General features: G+C 38.9%; 2 protein-coding genes across 2 annotated transcripts; both read left to right on the forward strand.

Moving 5' to 3' along the window:
• The first annotated feature begins 362 nt into the window (after nt 1–362).
• LOC135711588 (sterol O-acyltransferase 1-like) lies at nt 363–3,970 on the forward strand. Its single transcript, XM_065234463.1, has 5 exons — nt 363–742; nt 2,044–2,111; nt 2,176–2,528; nt 2,591–2,736; nt 2,794–3,970. The coding sequence occupies exons 1-5, from the start codon at nt 649–651 to the stop codon at nt 3,855–3,857; spliced, it is 1,725 nt and encodes a 574-aa protein (XP_065090535.1). The 5' UTR covers nt 363–648; the 3' UTR covers nt 3,858–3,970.
• Nucleotides 3,971–10,964: 6,994 nt separating this feature from the next.
• On the forward strand, nt 10,965–11,594 carry LOC135711589 (uncharacterized; the record flags this gene model as incomplete). The annotated part of the gene is made up of 1 exon (XM_065234464.1): nt 10,965–11,594. A coding segment is annotated over one exon (630 nt), but the record flags the coding sequence as incomplete, so codon positions are not given.
• Between the last annotated feature and the right edge of the window lie 3,577 nt (nt 11,595–15,171).

Below are 15,171 nucleotides of genomic sequence, written 5' to 3' on the forward strand. Positions count from 1 at the left end.
ACGCGTGGGGAAGGCGATAAGGAACCACACACAAGTAAATAAATGCTATGATTGGAACTTCGAAGAAGGTTAGAAGAAAGTATGGGTAATAATGGTGTTTAAGCCTTGTTTGCTGTTGATGAGTTAGGTCAGTCCTTCGATTAGTGGGAGTTTGAATAAGGGAGATTGGTGCTTGGTGAGAACCTTTGTTGTTGATTGAACAAATTATTTACTTTTAATCAAGCTTGTAACCATTCTGATGTAAGCTCGTTGTTAAGTGCCATTTGCAGCGAGCTGTGTTTGCTTGGTTGGGGTACACAAAATTCACGGATTCTGGCATGTCCAACCCTCATCTCCCCTAGACAGGCGTTCTCATCAAGTGTTAATAAAGGTTTCCATTTGTTTAGTTCCCTACAAATGGGAGAACCTATACAAACAGCAGAAAAGCAACGAAACACATAAACTGATTAACCGAGGAAGAGTGCGGGCGCATTTCTTACGCGATTGCAGTTCAGTTCAGAGCTTCAGTTTGTATTTGTCCGTTGACCTGCTAGAACGGGTGTCATATTTCTGGTTTTCGGGTGTGAGGTGAAAGCTTGTTAGAATCTGGTAAAAGTGGTTCGAGTGTGGTTGTGTGTGTTTGTTGAAGTAGGAATTTCTGCGGACAAGATGAGTGAACTCAAAAATTCGGCCGACGATTCCAGCTCCAGATCCAGTTCCAACGAGGATATCTCTGCCGAAAGTAATGGAATCGAAAGACGTGGTAAGTTGAGTAGTTGGTGCATAGTTTAACTGTGGAAAAGATGCGTGGTTCAATTAGGTAGGGGAAATGGCTCTAATGTTTTCTATTTATATTGAAATTTAACAATCTAAGATCACTGATAGTGTATGCCATTCTGCCATAAATGGATAGACTTGATTGAACTCACTTTGGACTAAGCACTACTTCAGCATATAGGACCAATTTCCGTCATAGGTGTCAAAAACAATAACGACAAACAGCTACTTTCAACATTCATGCATCACATTATTTGCCCACGTGCTAAATTACGAGTGCTGTAAAACAATAGTACTGGGCTGTCGGAAGACTGATTTAAGGGGGTATGCCGAAGTGAAGTGCGATATGCCGAAATGGTCACGCACCCTATATGCCGCTGTGACCTTGATCTTTAAAGTGTTTTTAATTCCATACACTTCAAAAATATTATGTATTGATTACTACTCGCTCGATGATCCTATTGATTAATATATATAAGTGAACCGAACTACCGAAACCAACTTTCACAAGATGGAGATCTCAACGGAAACTTACGTTTCTTGACAAATTTTCAACTAAACACGATAGTTACTAGAATGAAGAATGGATTGACATGAAAACATAGTTTTAGACTCCCTTTATAATGATTGAACTCGATAGCAATTCATGAGAAGAAGGTCAATTGTTGTATTTTACCGAAGACATCATATCAAGAAGACTGGCAACTTTTCCAGAATCCAAGCCACAGATACAATAGCGCTGCGCTTGAGACTTAAAAGATTATCAAAGAAAACTGGTGCAATTATTTGGAGGCTAAATAGAACAAATCTAGAAGCCATTCAAATCTGGCCGTGAATCATTCGTTTCTTCAAATTATTCTTGAGACTAGAATCGATTAGTCGTGAAACTACGTTGAACATCTTTAAGTGTTTACCTTTATGCTTTTACAACCACGTAATTCTGACGTGAAAGCTACGAACGAACGGAGCTGAATTGCATAACAAAACTAGGTAAAGCTATTACAGATTACCGCCATTCTCCACCTATTTCCACCGTCCATCGCGTTGTATGCTAGATTCTTGCATGCGTAGTCATATGCCACTTTTAAGTAAACATCGATTTACGATCGATTATGTACGGTCTTATCAATAGAAATTTATGAAGCACAGATAAAATGTTCATTGACACCCACGGAATTGTACGCCTATAGTATTCAGTTCATTGGACGCATTTGGTAGCGAACCACGCATCTTAGCGCTACGCACTGACAGACTAGATTTTTCAACTAACGAATAACTGAATTACAGCTCAACGCGAGTTCAAGGAGGAAATCGTCAAGGACATGGCCATCGACAAAATGCGGGAGAAGATGGATGTAAGTTGCGGGATCAAGTACTCCTGGTGACAGGTGCGATAAATGTCTCCGTACTTCATTCTAGACCATCGTCCAAAAGCTGGAGAAGGACGTCGCACGGAAGCTGGACCTGCTGGTAGATGACCTGGTCGGCGAGGTGAAGTTGTTCAACCTGAAGAACTACGAACTGCGGCAGTTGTTTCGCGATTCCAGTTCAGCGTCGTTGCAGCGATCGGCGGATGATTCGAACTCGCGGCGATCCGACAGGAAACGACGCACCGACGGAAAGCTACCGGATAAGGTATTCATGGCGAGGAACTCTCTGCTGACCGATTTGTTCGAGGTGAAGCACATCAAGACCATTTACCATATATTTTTGGTGATTTTGATCATCATGTTCCTGAACACCGTGGTGCACGACTTCGTCGATCGGGGGAGGTTCGTAGAATTGACCGTTTCGAGTTGTGAGTCATAACTTTGATGGAGTTTTGCGTTTTCAGCATAAACCTGGGTTTACGTCCAATCGTAGCCGGTTTTGGAAAGTTCCACACAACCCTGGCGTTGTGGGGATGTATGCAGTTGTCCGTATTGTGCGTCTATCCGTGCTTCTTCCTGTGGGCTCACGTTCGTAAAATTTTCAAGACAAGTAAGTTCTTCGTCATCTGCGATTCCCGAAATTCTAACTGTTTGATTTCACTTTTAGATCAGTACCGGAAAATATGGGACCTTTGCTCCATTTTCGGAGTGGCCCTGTTTCAGTGTTCGTTCGTCACTTTGGTCATCAAGACTGTTCTTCATCTGGACTTTCCACCGGCATCTTCCGTAGCCGTGCTCATGGAGATGACCCGATTTGTGATGAAGGTGCATGCCTTCGTACGGAGCAACATCCCACGTGCCCTCGCGTCAAGTGGGAAAACTTCAACCGAAGACAAACCACCACATGCAGTTATCGTGCCGTCGTTCGGCAAGTTCCTGTACTTCCTGTTCGCTCCGACTTTGGTCTATCGGGACGAGTATCCTCGCACTAAGAGAATCCGCTGGTCCGTAGTCTTCCGTCACATGCTGGAAGTGGTTGGCGTCATCTTCTACATCAGTTTCATCTTCGAACGATTCCTGACTCCGCTGTTCGATCGGTTCGGAGGTGCCGAGATCAGTTCTGGGAAGTTTGTGCTGGCTCTGTTCGGCAGTATTATGCCTGCATCGTTGTCGTTCCTGTGTGGATTTTACTGCCTGCTGCACGCTTGGTTCAACGCAAGTTCGGAGTTGCTTCGCTTCGCGGATCGCATGTTCTATCGGGACTGGTGGAACGCGTCGTCGTTCGCAGAGTATATCCGATCGTGGAATGTGGTGGTGCACGATTGGTTGTACACTTACATCTACAAGGATTCCGTTGAACACGTGTTCAAAAACTGTAATGCCCTCGCAACGGTGCTGGTGTTTACGGCTTCGGCAGTCTTTCACGAGGTGATTCTGGCGTTCGCGTTCCGGTTCTTCTATCCGGTGATGTTCGTGCAGTTTGAGTTCATGGGACTGCTGTTGATGTTCCTGACGCGGAATTTGAGCAAAGATGCGGGGAATATCCTGTTGTGGTTCATGCTCTGCATCGGAAACGGCATCCAGATGAGTTTGTACAACATAGAGTACTACGCGAGGAGGAACTGCCCGGTGAGCGGTGAATCGCTGGTGGATTATATGATTCCGGTGTCGTGGACGTGCCATGGAATCTCCCATAATCCGAACTGGACCTTCAGTGCCGTGGAATACTGACATTAGGGGTAGTTTATTGTATGTTTAGGGTCAGTGATATTTTGATAGAAATACTGCTTTGTATGTGCTACTTTTGCTGGTAAGAGTAATAAACAAAAGACTGTTGATTGTAATTAATCATGTATTGTTGTTTTTGACATCATCCACATCCAGAGAGCCAGTCACTTTCGAATGTATGGGAATGGTAGGAAACCATTTGGAAATACATGAAAATTTTCAGTTTTTATTTATTATCGTCTTTATGGGCAGTTTTAGATGCACAAAAATTGCACGAGTACATTACTATGGTGATAAGGTAAACACTCGTTTATTTGTTTCCTTCTGTGAAAGCATGTTTAGTCACAAATCGTGGATTTTCTGATAATCTCCATACTGCAAAAATGATTTTCCTACCACTGAAGGGGCGACATCTCTCGGATCTTCAGTATAGCTACTGCTCAAATCATATAATTAATTGTATATACTGTGGTGCAGCGTTTTTCAATCGAATTGGGTCGCAGAACATGGGGCCTCCCTTAGCTCAGTCGGTAAAGGTGCAGCTACAAAGCAAGACCATGCTGGAGGTGGCTGGGTTCGATTCTCGGTCCGTTCTAGTAATGGACACCAACACCGACACTGGTTCACCTTTTGCTCGAGTGTCACTGACGGAGAACTGACAGTTCAACGAAGGCGGAAACGGTAATTGTTTTTGGTCAGTCATTGTCTTCACTTGACAATTTACTTACAAACCTTACTTACGCAGCAGAAAGCATAGGCAGAAGTAATTGTACGTCCGGAGCGCATTTTTCGCAGAGCAGGAGCAGAAACTAAATCTGCAAATATTCGCTAGTTATCTAATTTCCTTTCAAAATAAAATTAAATAATTTCTAGTTTGAGCTGATTCAAACGAGCTGCTACGAATGGCGTTTCCTTTTCCCAATAGGGGGAGTTTGGTAAAGAGAGATGATCAAACCGATTTGTACCTTCCTAAAGTTGTCCTTGCTCGCTTTCTACTCTCTATATGCAATTTTCACACTGCCGTACTCTAACGGAACTATCAATTCTATACTTTCATCTCCTCATCTATCTTATAAAAATTACCACTTTAGTCTCTTATTTGAAATTAGCATTTTAAACAAGTGTTGGGAAAATATCAAAAAATCAAATCTCACCAACGCCCAAGATCACGCTTGATTTTTGTAGAAAAAATATCAACAAGCAAACTATGCTTTCTCTTTCTAAGAAAACGATGTGCAATGGAATCATTTTTGTGTCTCAGCTTGATTTTTGCACGTTGTGAATAGTCTCGCAATATCAAAGGAGCCTGTAAAATCAATATCAAGCATGATATTTTGCGAGCCCATGAGAGCGGAAAAATATCGATTGATTTCTGATTTTGCCAACACTGTCTTCAACTATGTAAATCGTTGACTTCACGCATAAGTCACACTAAACATATAGTCAAAGTAAATAGTTAAAGTCAAATTTGAGTTTAGTTCACTCATAATCGCCAAAAGTGTAGGAACTCAGCGATGAGTGAAATAGACATGACAGTGGAAATCCTCAAAAATCTGCCGGAAAATGAGGTCAAATGACGAAAATTTTACTCAGTCCAGGAGTAATACCAATAGACTGAGTGAATCCAATTTTCACTTCTCTCATATTCGGGAAGTTTTTCTTGGACACACCTGGAAAAACATGAGCTAAGTTCAGTCATCACTGAGTTCCTGCACTTTATGTGATTTATGAGTAAACTAAACTCATTCGCCGTGTACTTGAAAACATGTTTTGCAATAGAAATGACGCCTGTGAAAACGTTGTACGCGGAGAACCAAAACTACCCAGAGTTCTTTAAAATTACTTTTGAGTTGATCTAACTTGCTCTCTTGTTGTTGTCAAAAACGAAAAGAGCAAAACTAGAGTCGGTGTATAATGAGTCACGCCAAGAGTGAAGCCAAGTCTACCTATTGAACTGTCAAATCGGCTACCTATCGTGCAAAGTAAATAAACATTACGATGCTATGAAAGGTCCACGAAAGGTATTGCAATGAAATATAACATAAAATTGAAGAAATCATCATAAACACGCAGCGAGCATTAAATGGTCATGGGATACGTTTGGTTTTGATCAGTATACTTATCGTATATTATCGTTAATCAAATTAAAAAAAGCATTGGTGAAATTAAAAGTTTGCGTTGGTTCTTTTTGGTAGAAAGTCTTCAGCATTCAAAACAAAACTCAGTCAACTGTTAATTCAAAAGTTGTTCGTTCCCTACTTTTAAAAGTTAAAACTTTCAAAATGAATTGTTGTACTGTCAAATGGAAAGCGTGGGAATGTTGAAATTAAAAGCGGATTAGATCTTTTTAATTAAAACAACTTTTAATACGAAACTATGGTATTTCGGATCGTAAAAATATATATTTTCATTTTAAAAACAAGTATTTTAATTTTTACAGTAAAATTTTAATTTTAAGACTTAATTTGTATTACATTAAAAATTATTACTATTCAAATGATTTATTACTAAATATATTTTATTTACATTAAAACTGGATTCCGTTATCTGGTTCCGGACTAAGCTGCTCTGGTCATCCGTCTGATTTATCCGAAAGAATTTGATCTCATCAGCTGATGCTGCGGACATCCTCTATTGGGACCATTTCGTCCACCCGGTTTCCTAAAGCGTCGGTGCAGTGGCCTTGGAATCCTCCAAAGATTTCCTTTCTACGGACTGATTCGCTCCTTAAGGAAGTCGAGTTTCTTAGCATAAACGTCCTGGTATGCTTCTCAATTGGGTTGTATATCGGAGAATTTTCTTCCTGCCTCAAGCGTGGCTGAATCAGCAGCTTGCTAGCCGTGTACGCTTCCCGATTCACAACCTACCTTTTCCGTTGAAATAAGCTCGTTTTTTCTGCAAAAATACAACAAAAACTGTTTTATTTCCTGACGGTGAGGGTTTTAAAATCTATTCTTACTTATTGCAGCTTTCGACATTTCCAGAAGCTATTTCGTGGCGTTGATCCATAAGCAGTTCCAATTGTCAGGATCAGAATGCATGTTTGTTCGAGCCGGACGTCACACTTGCGGAACCCTTGCTCGCTGATCATTCAGGCACACTGAGCTTATTTCGTTGGTTGCTATGACACCTGAAATTTGTTGAAATTAGTGGTGGCTCGAGTTGTGGTGTACCGCTCTGCTAGTAGCAGGAACCGATTCCAATGCCATAAATAAACCGGCGGAAGAAAAATTTGGACAAGTGGAAGCACTCCTGCTGCTCACTGCTACGTCTTGTTTACTTTAGCACGTGTAAAATTTAGCAGAAAACTAAGGTGCAGTGCTGCCAAAACTTTGTAATTAAGAGGTATTTTTGACAATTATACAATTTTTATTTAAAAAAATCCACTTTTAAAATTACAAGTCGAAAGTGAAAGAAACACTTTTGAACGAAAAAAAAAGTTTCGTTTTGAATATTTTCGTAGTTAAAACTACGAAATCTGCGAAACTTTTAATATAAAATTGCATAATTTTTAGAGCTACAATATTTGTTTTTTGTGTGTAATGAGAATTTCTTCTATTTTTTGATAAGATAATTTGACAAAATCATTGATATTATGATTCACTACAGCCGTTATTTTTGGTTCTCGCTAGAAGTCATTTAAAGTTGATGTAGAAGTCCTCTGTTGCCAAGTGAAAAGAAAGGGAATCCTTCGGAAACCGTGATGCGAGTTCAACTGTTTTTCTCTTGGCGTGACTCATTATACACCGACTTTAAGCAAAACCGAGGGGGACGACTCTATCTACGATGCAGAAAAGATTGCGTTTTGCTGTGGCTAGCTGCACGCACGCTGAGTAGATAAAAGGAAGATTTATGTCGATTTTGAAGATTTCCTGCAAAAAGATGAAGCACGATGCAAGTAGATGCGAGGAATGAAAGATGATTTTTCGAAGATTGATTCGCTAGTGTGAGATTTTTTGAGCATCTAGAATTGAGATTTAGATGTGTCGCCCCCCTCGAGCAAAACAACCCAAAATTGAGTTCTATTCACCCAACTCGACAGTTCCGTGCGCCAGGTTAAAATTGAGTAAGTTGTGTAAAACTCAATTTTGAGTAGTTTGAACTTAGCGTTGAGTGAAAACAACTTAAAAGTAAGTAATCCTGTTTACACGCTATTTCAAAACTACCCAAATTTGGGTAGAATACACCCAGATCCGTCAAAACTGAACCTACCTAAAAATGGGTAAACTGTGTTGGGAGCGAGGGGGGCGGCACATCTAAATCTCAAGTTTAGATGCTCAAAAAATCTCACACTAGCGAATCAATCTTCGAAAAATCTTCTTTCATTTGTCGCATCTACTTGGAAATCTTCAGAATCATCATCAATCTTCTTTCTATCTACTCAGCGTGCGCGCAGCTAGCCACAGCAAAACACAATCTTTTTTGCATCATAGATAGAGTCGTCCCCCTCGGTTGGGAGTGACAAGTTGACAAATGAACAACATTGACATGAATCCGATCGACGTAGTTCATTTGTCAACATGTCATTCCCAACACAGTTTACCCATTTTTGGGTAGGTTCAGTTTTGTCCGATCTGGGTGGATTGTACCCAAATTTGGGGAGTTTTGAAATAGCGTGTACATGCGAGTGAATGACAACTAAAAAAAATTTTTTTTTGTTGCTTTATTATAGAGACTTTCAGCATTTAGCTGGCTCGTCTCTTAAGGCCGGCGCACAATAGATACGTTTTCAGGTTTTTTGACAGTTAACCCATGCATTATCTGTCAAAAAACCCGAAAACGTATCTATTGTGCGCCGGCCTTTAACTCAAAATTGAGTATGCGCTAGAAATACTCAGAGGGAGAGATGGGCGGAGAAAACAAAATACAATTCGGCAGCAGGGATTTGTACCTAAATAATCTTGCAACCCTTGCTAGAAGCTAGCATTTCACATGACTGTTACTTTTGATTCGATTTACGTGCAAAATAATAATTGATTTCATCGCAATATTTTGCACATTTCTTTGTGCCATTAATTAACCAACTAAGATCAATTAATCAATAGAGTTAGAATATTGTTTTTTATTCAAAAAACTAGTTGAATTTGAGAAGCACACGAAACAAAAGTGCAGGAACTCAGCGATGAGTAAATTTGCCTCATGTTTTCCCAGGCTTTTCCAGGGAAAAATTTTCCGAATTTGAGAAAAGTAAAGATTGGATTCACTCAGTCTATTGGTACTACTCCGAGACTGAACAAAATTTTCGTCAATTTCCTCATTTTTTGGCAGATTTTTTAGGTTTTCCACAGGAAACCATGAGACAAATTTTACTCATCGCTGAGTTCCTGCACTTTTAACGATTATGAGTGAACTAAACTCAAATTTGAGTTGTTCTCATTCGCCGTGTAGTAAGAATAAGAAATCCTCGGAAAAATTCTAATGGGAATGTTCGATTGGCTCAGATTTTGACAGTTCATTTGGCTCAAAACATTCCTTCCTAGTATGCGCTAGAACTCTAAATTTAGTTGGAGCACGGAACTGCCAACCTGAGTGAAAAGAAATCAAAATTATGTACTGCCGTGTAACAAAAACTAATTAAACATATCTTTTAAAGAGCCTAAATTGGAATAATCGATTGTCTGTCAAAGTCATAGGAAAAGTCATTCCAATCGAGCAGAAGACCTGTCAAATGGATAATAATATTGACTTTATATACTTTCGATTAGGACAATAAAAAAAATCGATTTTTTGAAAGTTTACATTTCTCGAAATGTATACATTCGATTCGTCCGATTCGTTTTGATTTCTGTTCAGTACTATTTTGTGCAGTCCACGATCGTTCGGATTTCGTCTATCATTTAATTTCGATTTTTTACAGCCGATCAAAGACAAATTTTAAGGATCGAAAATCGTTACTTCAACAAAGCAAAACCGCCATTTTGTCAAAAAAATTAAAAAAAAAAACCGAACGATCAAGGACTAGTTAACGATTTGGCATGTTTTTTTTTCAGATGATTACATCACAAACCGCAGTTGGCACCGAGGGGGACGACTCTATCTACGATGCAGAAAAGATTTAGTTTTGCTGTGGCTAGCTGCGCGCAGGCTGAGTAGATAGAAAGAAAATTGATGACGATTCTGAAGATTTCCTGCAATACGATGATGCGCGATGCAAGTAGATGTGACAAATGAAAGAAGATTTTTCGAAGATTGATTCGCTAGTGTGAGATTTGTTGAGCATCTTAACTAGAGATTTAGATGTGTCGCCCCCCTCGGTTGGCACCGCAAAAAGCGTTTTTTAGAACATCGTCCACGGGGAGCAGCCGTGCGGGGCACCAGGACCTCGTTTTTACAGCATCGACTGATAAATGTACCATTTGATGTGTGTTCAATAAACGGCAGAAAACCGATTTTCAATATGTTGCGTCGTTTTCGAGAAAAAAAAAATCCAAACTTTCGCTTTTTTTCGGTCTTGCAGGTAGGCGTAACCCTTAAATTTGTATCATGGTTTCCTGTGGAAAATCTAACAAATCTGCCGGAAAATGAGGAAATTGACGAAAATTTTATTCAGTCTCGGAGTAGTACCAATAGACTGAGTGAATCCAATCTTTACTTTTCTCAAATGAGTCCGCATCGTGCTCTCTTGCCGTGCGGATCTATTTGCTTTTTGCTGAAGGAAGTGTTACTACTACCTAAAGCTACAACAAATTTAAACAGCACTTTTCAGTGCTCAACCTGTAAAAATTTTCTACCTTGTTCAACTCTTATTCCTCTTCGATCCTTGTTTGGACCCTACCCGAGGTAATCCTTCTTGGATATCGATTTGGAAAATTCCTCTTCGATCCTTCAGATTCTTATAGTAATCTGCTTGGAAGTCGATTTGGATAAAAATTTACTGCCGCCATGGCGTCTAAACGCAAAAGAAAGGGGCAAACTCTTGACCCCCCTTCTGATGAAATTAATTTGAGTAATCAATTTGATTTGCTCACGGATGATGAGAATGATCCATCATCCAAGAAAAATTCTAGTAAACTTTCCCGGCTTAATGCCAAGAAGGAAAAGATTCCCCCTATTGTGATAACCACTTCCGATTTCCATGCTCTTCGCATGGAACTTTTGAATTTCGTGAAAGTTAAGTTTTCACTACAAATTGGACGTCGGGGTGAATGCCGTGTATTGGCTGAAACTTTGGACGGATTTAAATGTCTTCTCAAGTATCTTACTGAGAAGAAGCACAATTTTTTTACTTACGACACCAAAACTGAACGTGTGTTCAAGGTTGTCATGAAAGGACTGCCCAGTGGTGAATCCCTGGATCAGATCAAAGATGAACTGGCAAAATTACTTGGAGTTGTGCCACTCCAAGTAATCAAAATGAAAATGAAATCCCGTCCTGGCGATTCGCGCAACGGGATTTCTAATGATTTTTATTTAGTTCACTTCAAATCTAGTGAACTAAACAACCTTAAGGCCTTAGAAAAAGCTAGCCTTATGCTCCATGTCCGAGTGAAGTGGGAACACTTCAGGAAGACTGGAGGAAATTTCCAAAACCTCACCCAGTGCCGTAAGTGCCAGGGATGGGGTCACGGAACTAAAAATTGCTACATGCCAGCTAAATGCATGAATTGTGGTGATTCCTCTCACACAAAGGACGACTGTCCTGTGAAGGAAGATCCTAAGAAATTTAAATGTTCAAATTGTGGTGAAAACCACAAATCCAATTTTTGGGAATGTAAGACTCGCAAAGCGATCCTACAATCTCGTTCTAACCGTCAGGTAGGAAACGCTCCACGTTTCCGACCAGGTACAAATTCCTCTGCTGTTAACAACGGTCAGCGAGGAACAAATTCTACATTCGTACCCGTAGGTACAAATATCTCCCCTGCTTCAAATGTTTCATCTGTACCTACTCCCCTCGCTGCTAACAATGTTCAGCGAGTTAATGGAGCTACCTATGCTGCTATTGCAGCGGGTAGAAATCAAAATACTAACCAACGTTCTAACGGAAATTTTGACAATTTTGACTTAGGAAGCATTACTGCCCCCAAAATGGAATTTTTACAGAATTCATTAATTGACATGATTTCTGATATGCTTAAATCTAACTCCATGTTTGATGCTATTCAAACTGGAGTAAAATTTGCAAATAATATTGTCATGACTTTAAAATTCAGTAATGGATTTTAAAGCATTAAATATTGTAAATTGGAATGCTCGATCTCTTAAAGATAATGAAGACGAGCTATTTAACTTTTTGAGAGTTCATAACGTGCATATTGCCGTTATAACTGAAACGTTCCTTAAACCTGCCCATAAGGTTAAGAAGGACGCAAATTACTTGATTTATAGAAATGATCGTCTTGGTGGTGGCGTTGCCATCATTATTCATAGACGAATCAAACATAAAATTCTTTCTTCATTTGAAACCAAAGTTTTTGAAACTTTGGGAGTTTCTGTTGAAACAAAATTTGGACAACTTACGTTTATAGCTGCCTATTTGCCATTCCAATGCGTAGGCCAGCAAAAGAATTTTCTCAAGGGTGACCTCCAGAAACTTACCCGTCATAGGTCTTAATTCTTCATTATTGGTGATTTTAATGCAAAACACCGCTCATGGAATAATGCTCAAAGCAATTCCAATGGTAATATTCTGTTTGATGATTGTTCTGCAGGTTATTACACTATTCAATATCTAAACAGCCCAACATGCTTTTCTTCTGCAAGAAATCCCTCCACTATTGATTTGGTCTTAACTGATTCATGTCAACTTTGTAGCCAATTGGTTACCCATGCTGACTTCGGTTCTGATCACCTTCCAGTAACTTTTGAAATATCCCAAGAAATAATTTCTAATCCCAACAGCTCTACTTTCAATTACCATAGGGCTAATTGGGAGCAATATCGAACATTTATGGAATATAACTTCGATCCAAACATTCCTTTGCAAACCAAAGATGAAATTAATTATGCTCTTGAATCTCTGACTACTTCTATAGTTGAAGCAAGAGCTGCCTCAGTACCAAAATGCGAGGTTAAATTCGATTCAATTATAATAGACGATGATCTTCAGCTCTTGATCCGTCTTAAAAATGTCCGTAGGAGACAATATCAAAGAACACGCGATCCTGCCATGAAAGTTATCTGGCGGGATTTGCAAAAACAAATTAAAAAGCGATTCTCTGCCCTGAGGAACAAAACTTTTGAAAATAATGTTTCTAAATTAGACCCGAGTTCCAAACCCTTTTGGAAACTCACAAAAATTTTGAAAAAACCTCAAAAGCCAATTCCAGCGCTTAAAGAAGGTGGTAAAATTTTGATCACAAATTTGGAAAAAGCTCAGAAACTTGCTAAGCAATTCGAGAGTTCCCATAATTTCAGTTTGGGTCTTACTAGTCCTATTGAGAATCAGGTTGCTCGGGATTTTCTGAATATTTTCTCTCGGGAAAATATTTTTGATGATTCCTGGGGGACTGATTTGGACGAAGTAAGGTCTATAACTAAAAATTTTCAAAATATGAAAGCTCCAGGTGATGATGGAATTTTCTATATCCTCATCAAAAAACTCCCAGAGAGTACCTTGTCTTTCTTGGTAAAATTATTTAACAGATGTTTCCATTTGGCATACTTTCCTGATAAATGGAAAAATGCAAAAGTTGTTCCAATTTTGAAGCCGGATAAAAATCCAGCTGAAGCTTCTAGCTACCGCCCAATAAGTTTGCTTTCTTCAATAAGTAAACTTTTTGAAAAGATAATTTTGAATAGAATGATGCTTCACATCAATACGAACTCAATTTTTGCAGATGAGCAGTTTGGATTTCGCCATGGGCATTCAACTACTCATCAACTCTTAAGAGTTAACAATTTAATTCGTTCAAACAAATCTGAAGGCCACTCGACTGGAGTTGCTCTTCTAGACATAGAAAAAGCATTCGACAGTGTTTGGCATGAAGGTTTGATTGCTAAATTGAAAAAGTTTAATTTTCCACTTTATATTATTAAATTAGTTCAAAATTATTTAACTGACAGAACTCTGCAGGTAAATTATCAAAATTCCAAATCTAATCGACTACCTGTTAGAGCAGGAGTTCCTCAGGGTAGCATTCTTGGGCCTATATTGTATAACATTTTCACTTCGGACCTCCCTGATTTGCCTCAGGGTTGCCACAAATCTTTGTTCGCTGATGACACAGGCATTTCCGCTAAAGGAAGAAGTCTTCGTGTTATTTGCAGCAGACTGCAGAAAAGTTTAGATATTTTCTCTTCTTATTTACAAAAATGGAAGATTTCTCCCAACGCTTCCAAAACTCAACTTATAATATTTCCACATAAGCCTAGAGCTTCGTTTTTGAAACCTAGTAGTAGTCACATAGTCACTATGAACGGAGTTCCAATTTCCTGGTCAAACCAAGTGAAATATCTTGGATTAATACTTGACCAAAAATTAACTTTTAAAGATCACATTGAGGGCATTCAAGCTAAATGTAACAAATATATTAAATGTTTGTATCCTCTTATAAACAGGAAATCCAAACTTTGCCTGACGAATAAACTTCTAATATTTAAACAAGTTTTTAGACCGGCCATGCTTTACGCTGTGCCAATATGGTCTTGTTGTTGCACTACCAGGAAAAAAGCACTTCAAAGAATTCAGAACAAAATTCTGAAAATGATTTTGAAGTTGCCTCCCTGGTACAGTACAACCGAAGTACATAGAATTTCGAATGTTGAGACTTTAGCACAAATGTCCAACAAAATAATTAATAATTTCAGGCAAAAATCGTTGCAATCCTCAATTGCAACGATTAATTCCCTTTATACTTAGATAAGATTTAGTTTTAGTTTTTAGTTTTAAGATATCAATTGTTATACTGACATGCAGGTTAAAAAACCTGTTTAAAATACTGAATTGCCAAGACATGAACAATGTAAAAACACTTAGATATATATCATAACAATTAAGGCTGGTACGTTACTGCAGTAACTGGAGCACCTAGGTTAAAATGAAATGTAATTTATTTTGAATTTGAAACAAATAAAGAAATAAAAAAAAAAAACTTTTCTCAAATTTGGGATTTTTTCCCTGGAAAAACCTGGGAAAACATGAGGCAAATTTTCTCAGCGCTGAGTTCCTGCACTTTTGGCGATTATGAGTGAACTAAACTCAAATTTGGGTCGTTCTCATTCGCCGTGCGGTTCCAATGTTTGAAAACCCTTAAGCTCCTCGAAATCGGCATTCTTTCATACAGCCATTAAATGCAAAGCGTTCTACAATTCATTCGCTATTTATATTATCTTACAAATATTCAGCCTATAAACCCTTTAAATATTTACATACCCC

This window comes from Ochlerotatus camptorhynchus, unplaced genomic scaffold, assembly GCF_037179485.1.
Source record: "Ochlerotatus camptorhynchus isolate MF236.1 unplaced genomic scaffold, CSIRO-AGI_Acam_v1.1 ptg000434l, whole genome shotgun sequence".
In the NCBI taxonomy this organism is placed as follows: Eukaryota; Metazoa; Arthropoda; class Insecta; order Diptera; family Culicidae; genus Ochlerotatus; species Ochlerotatus camptorhynchus.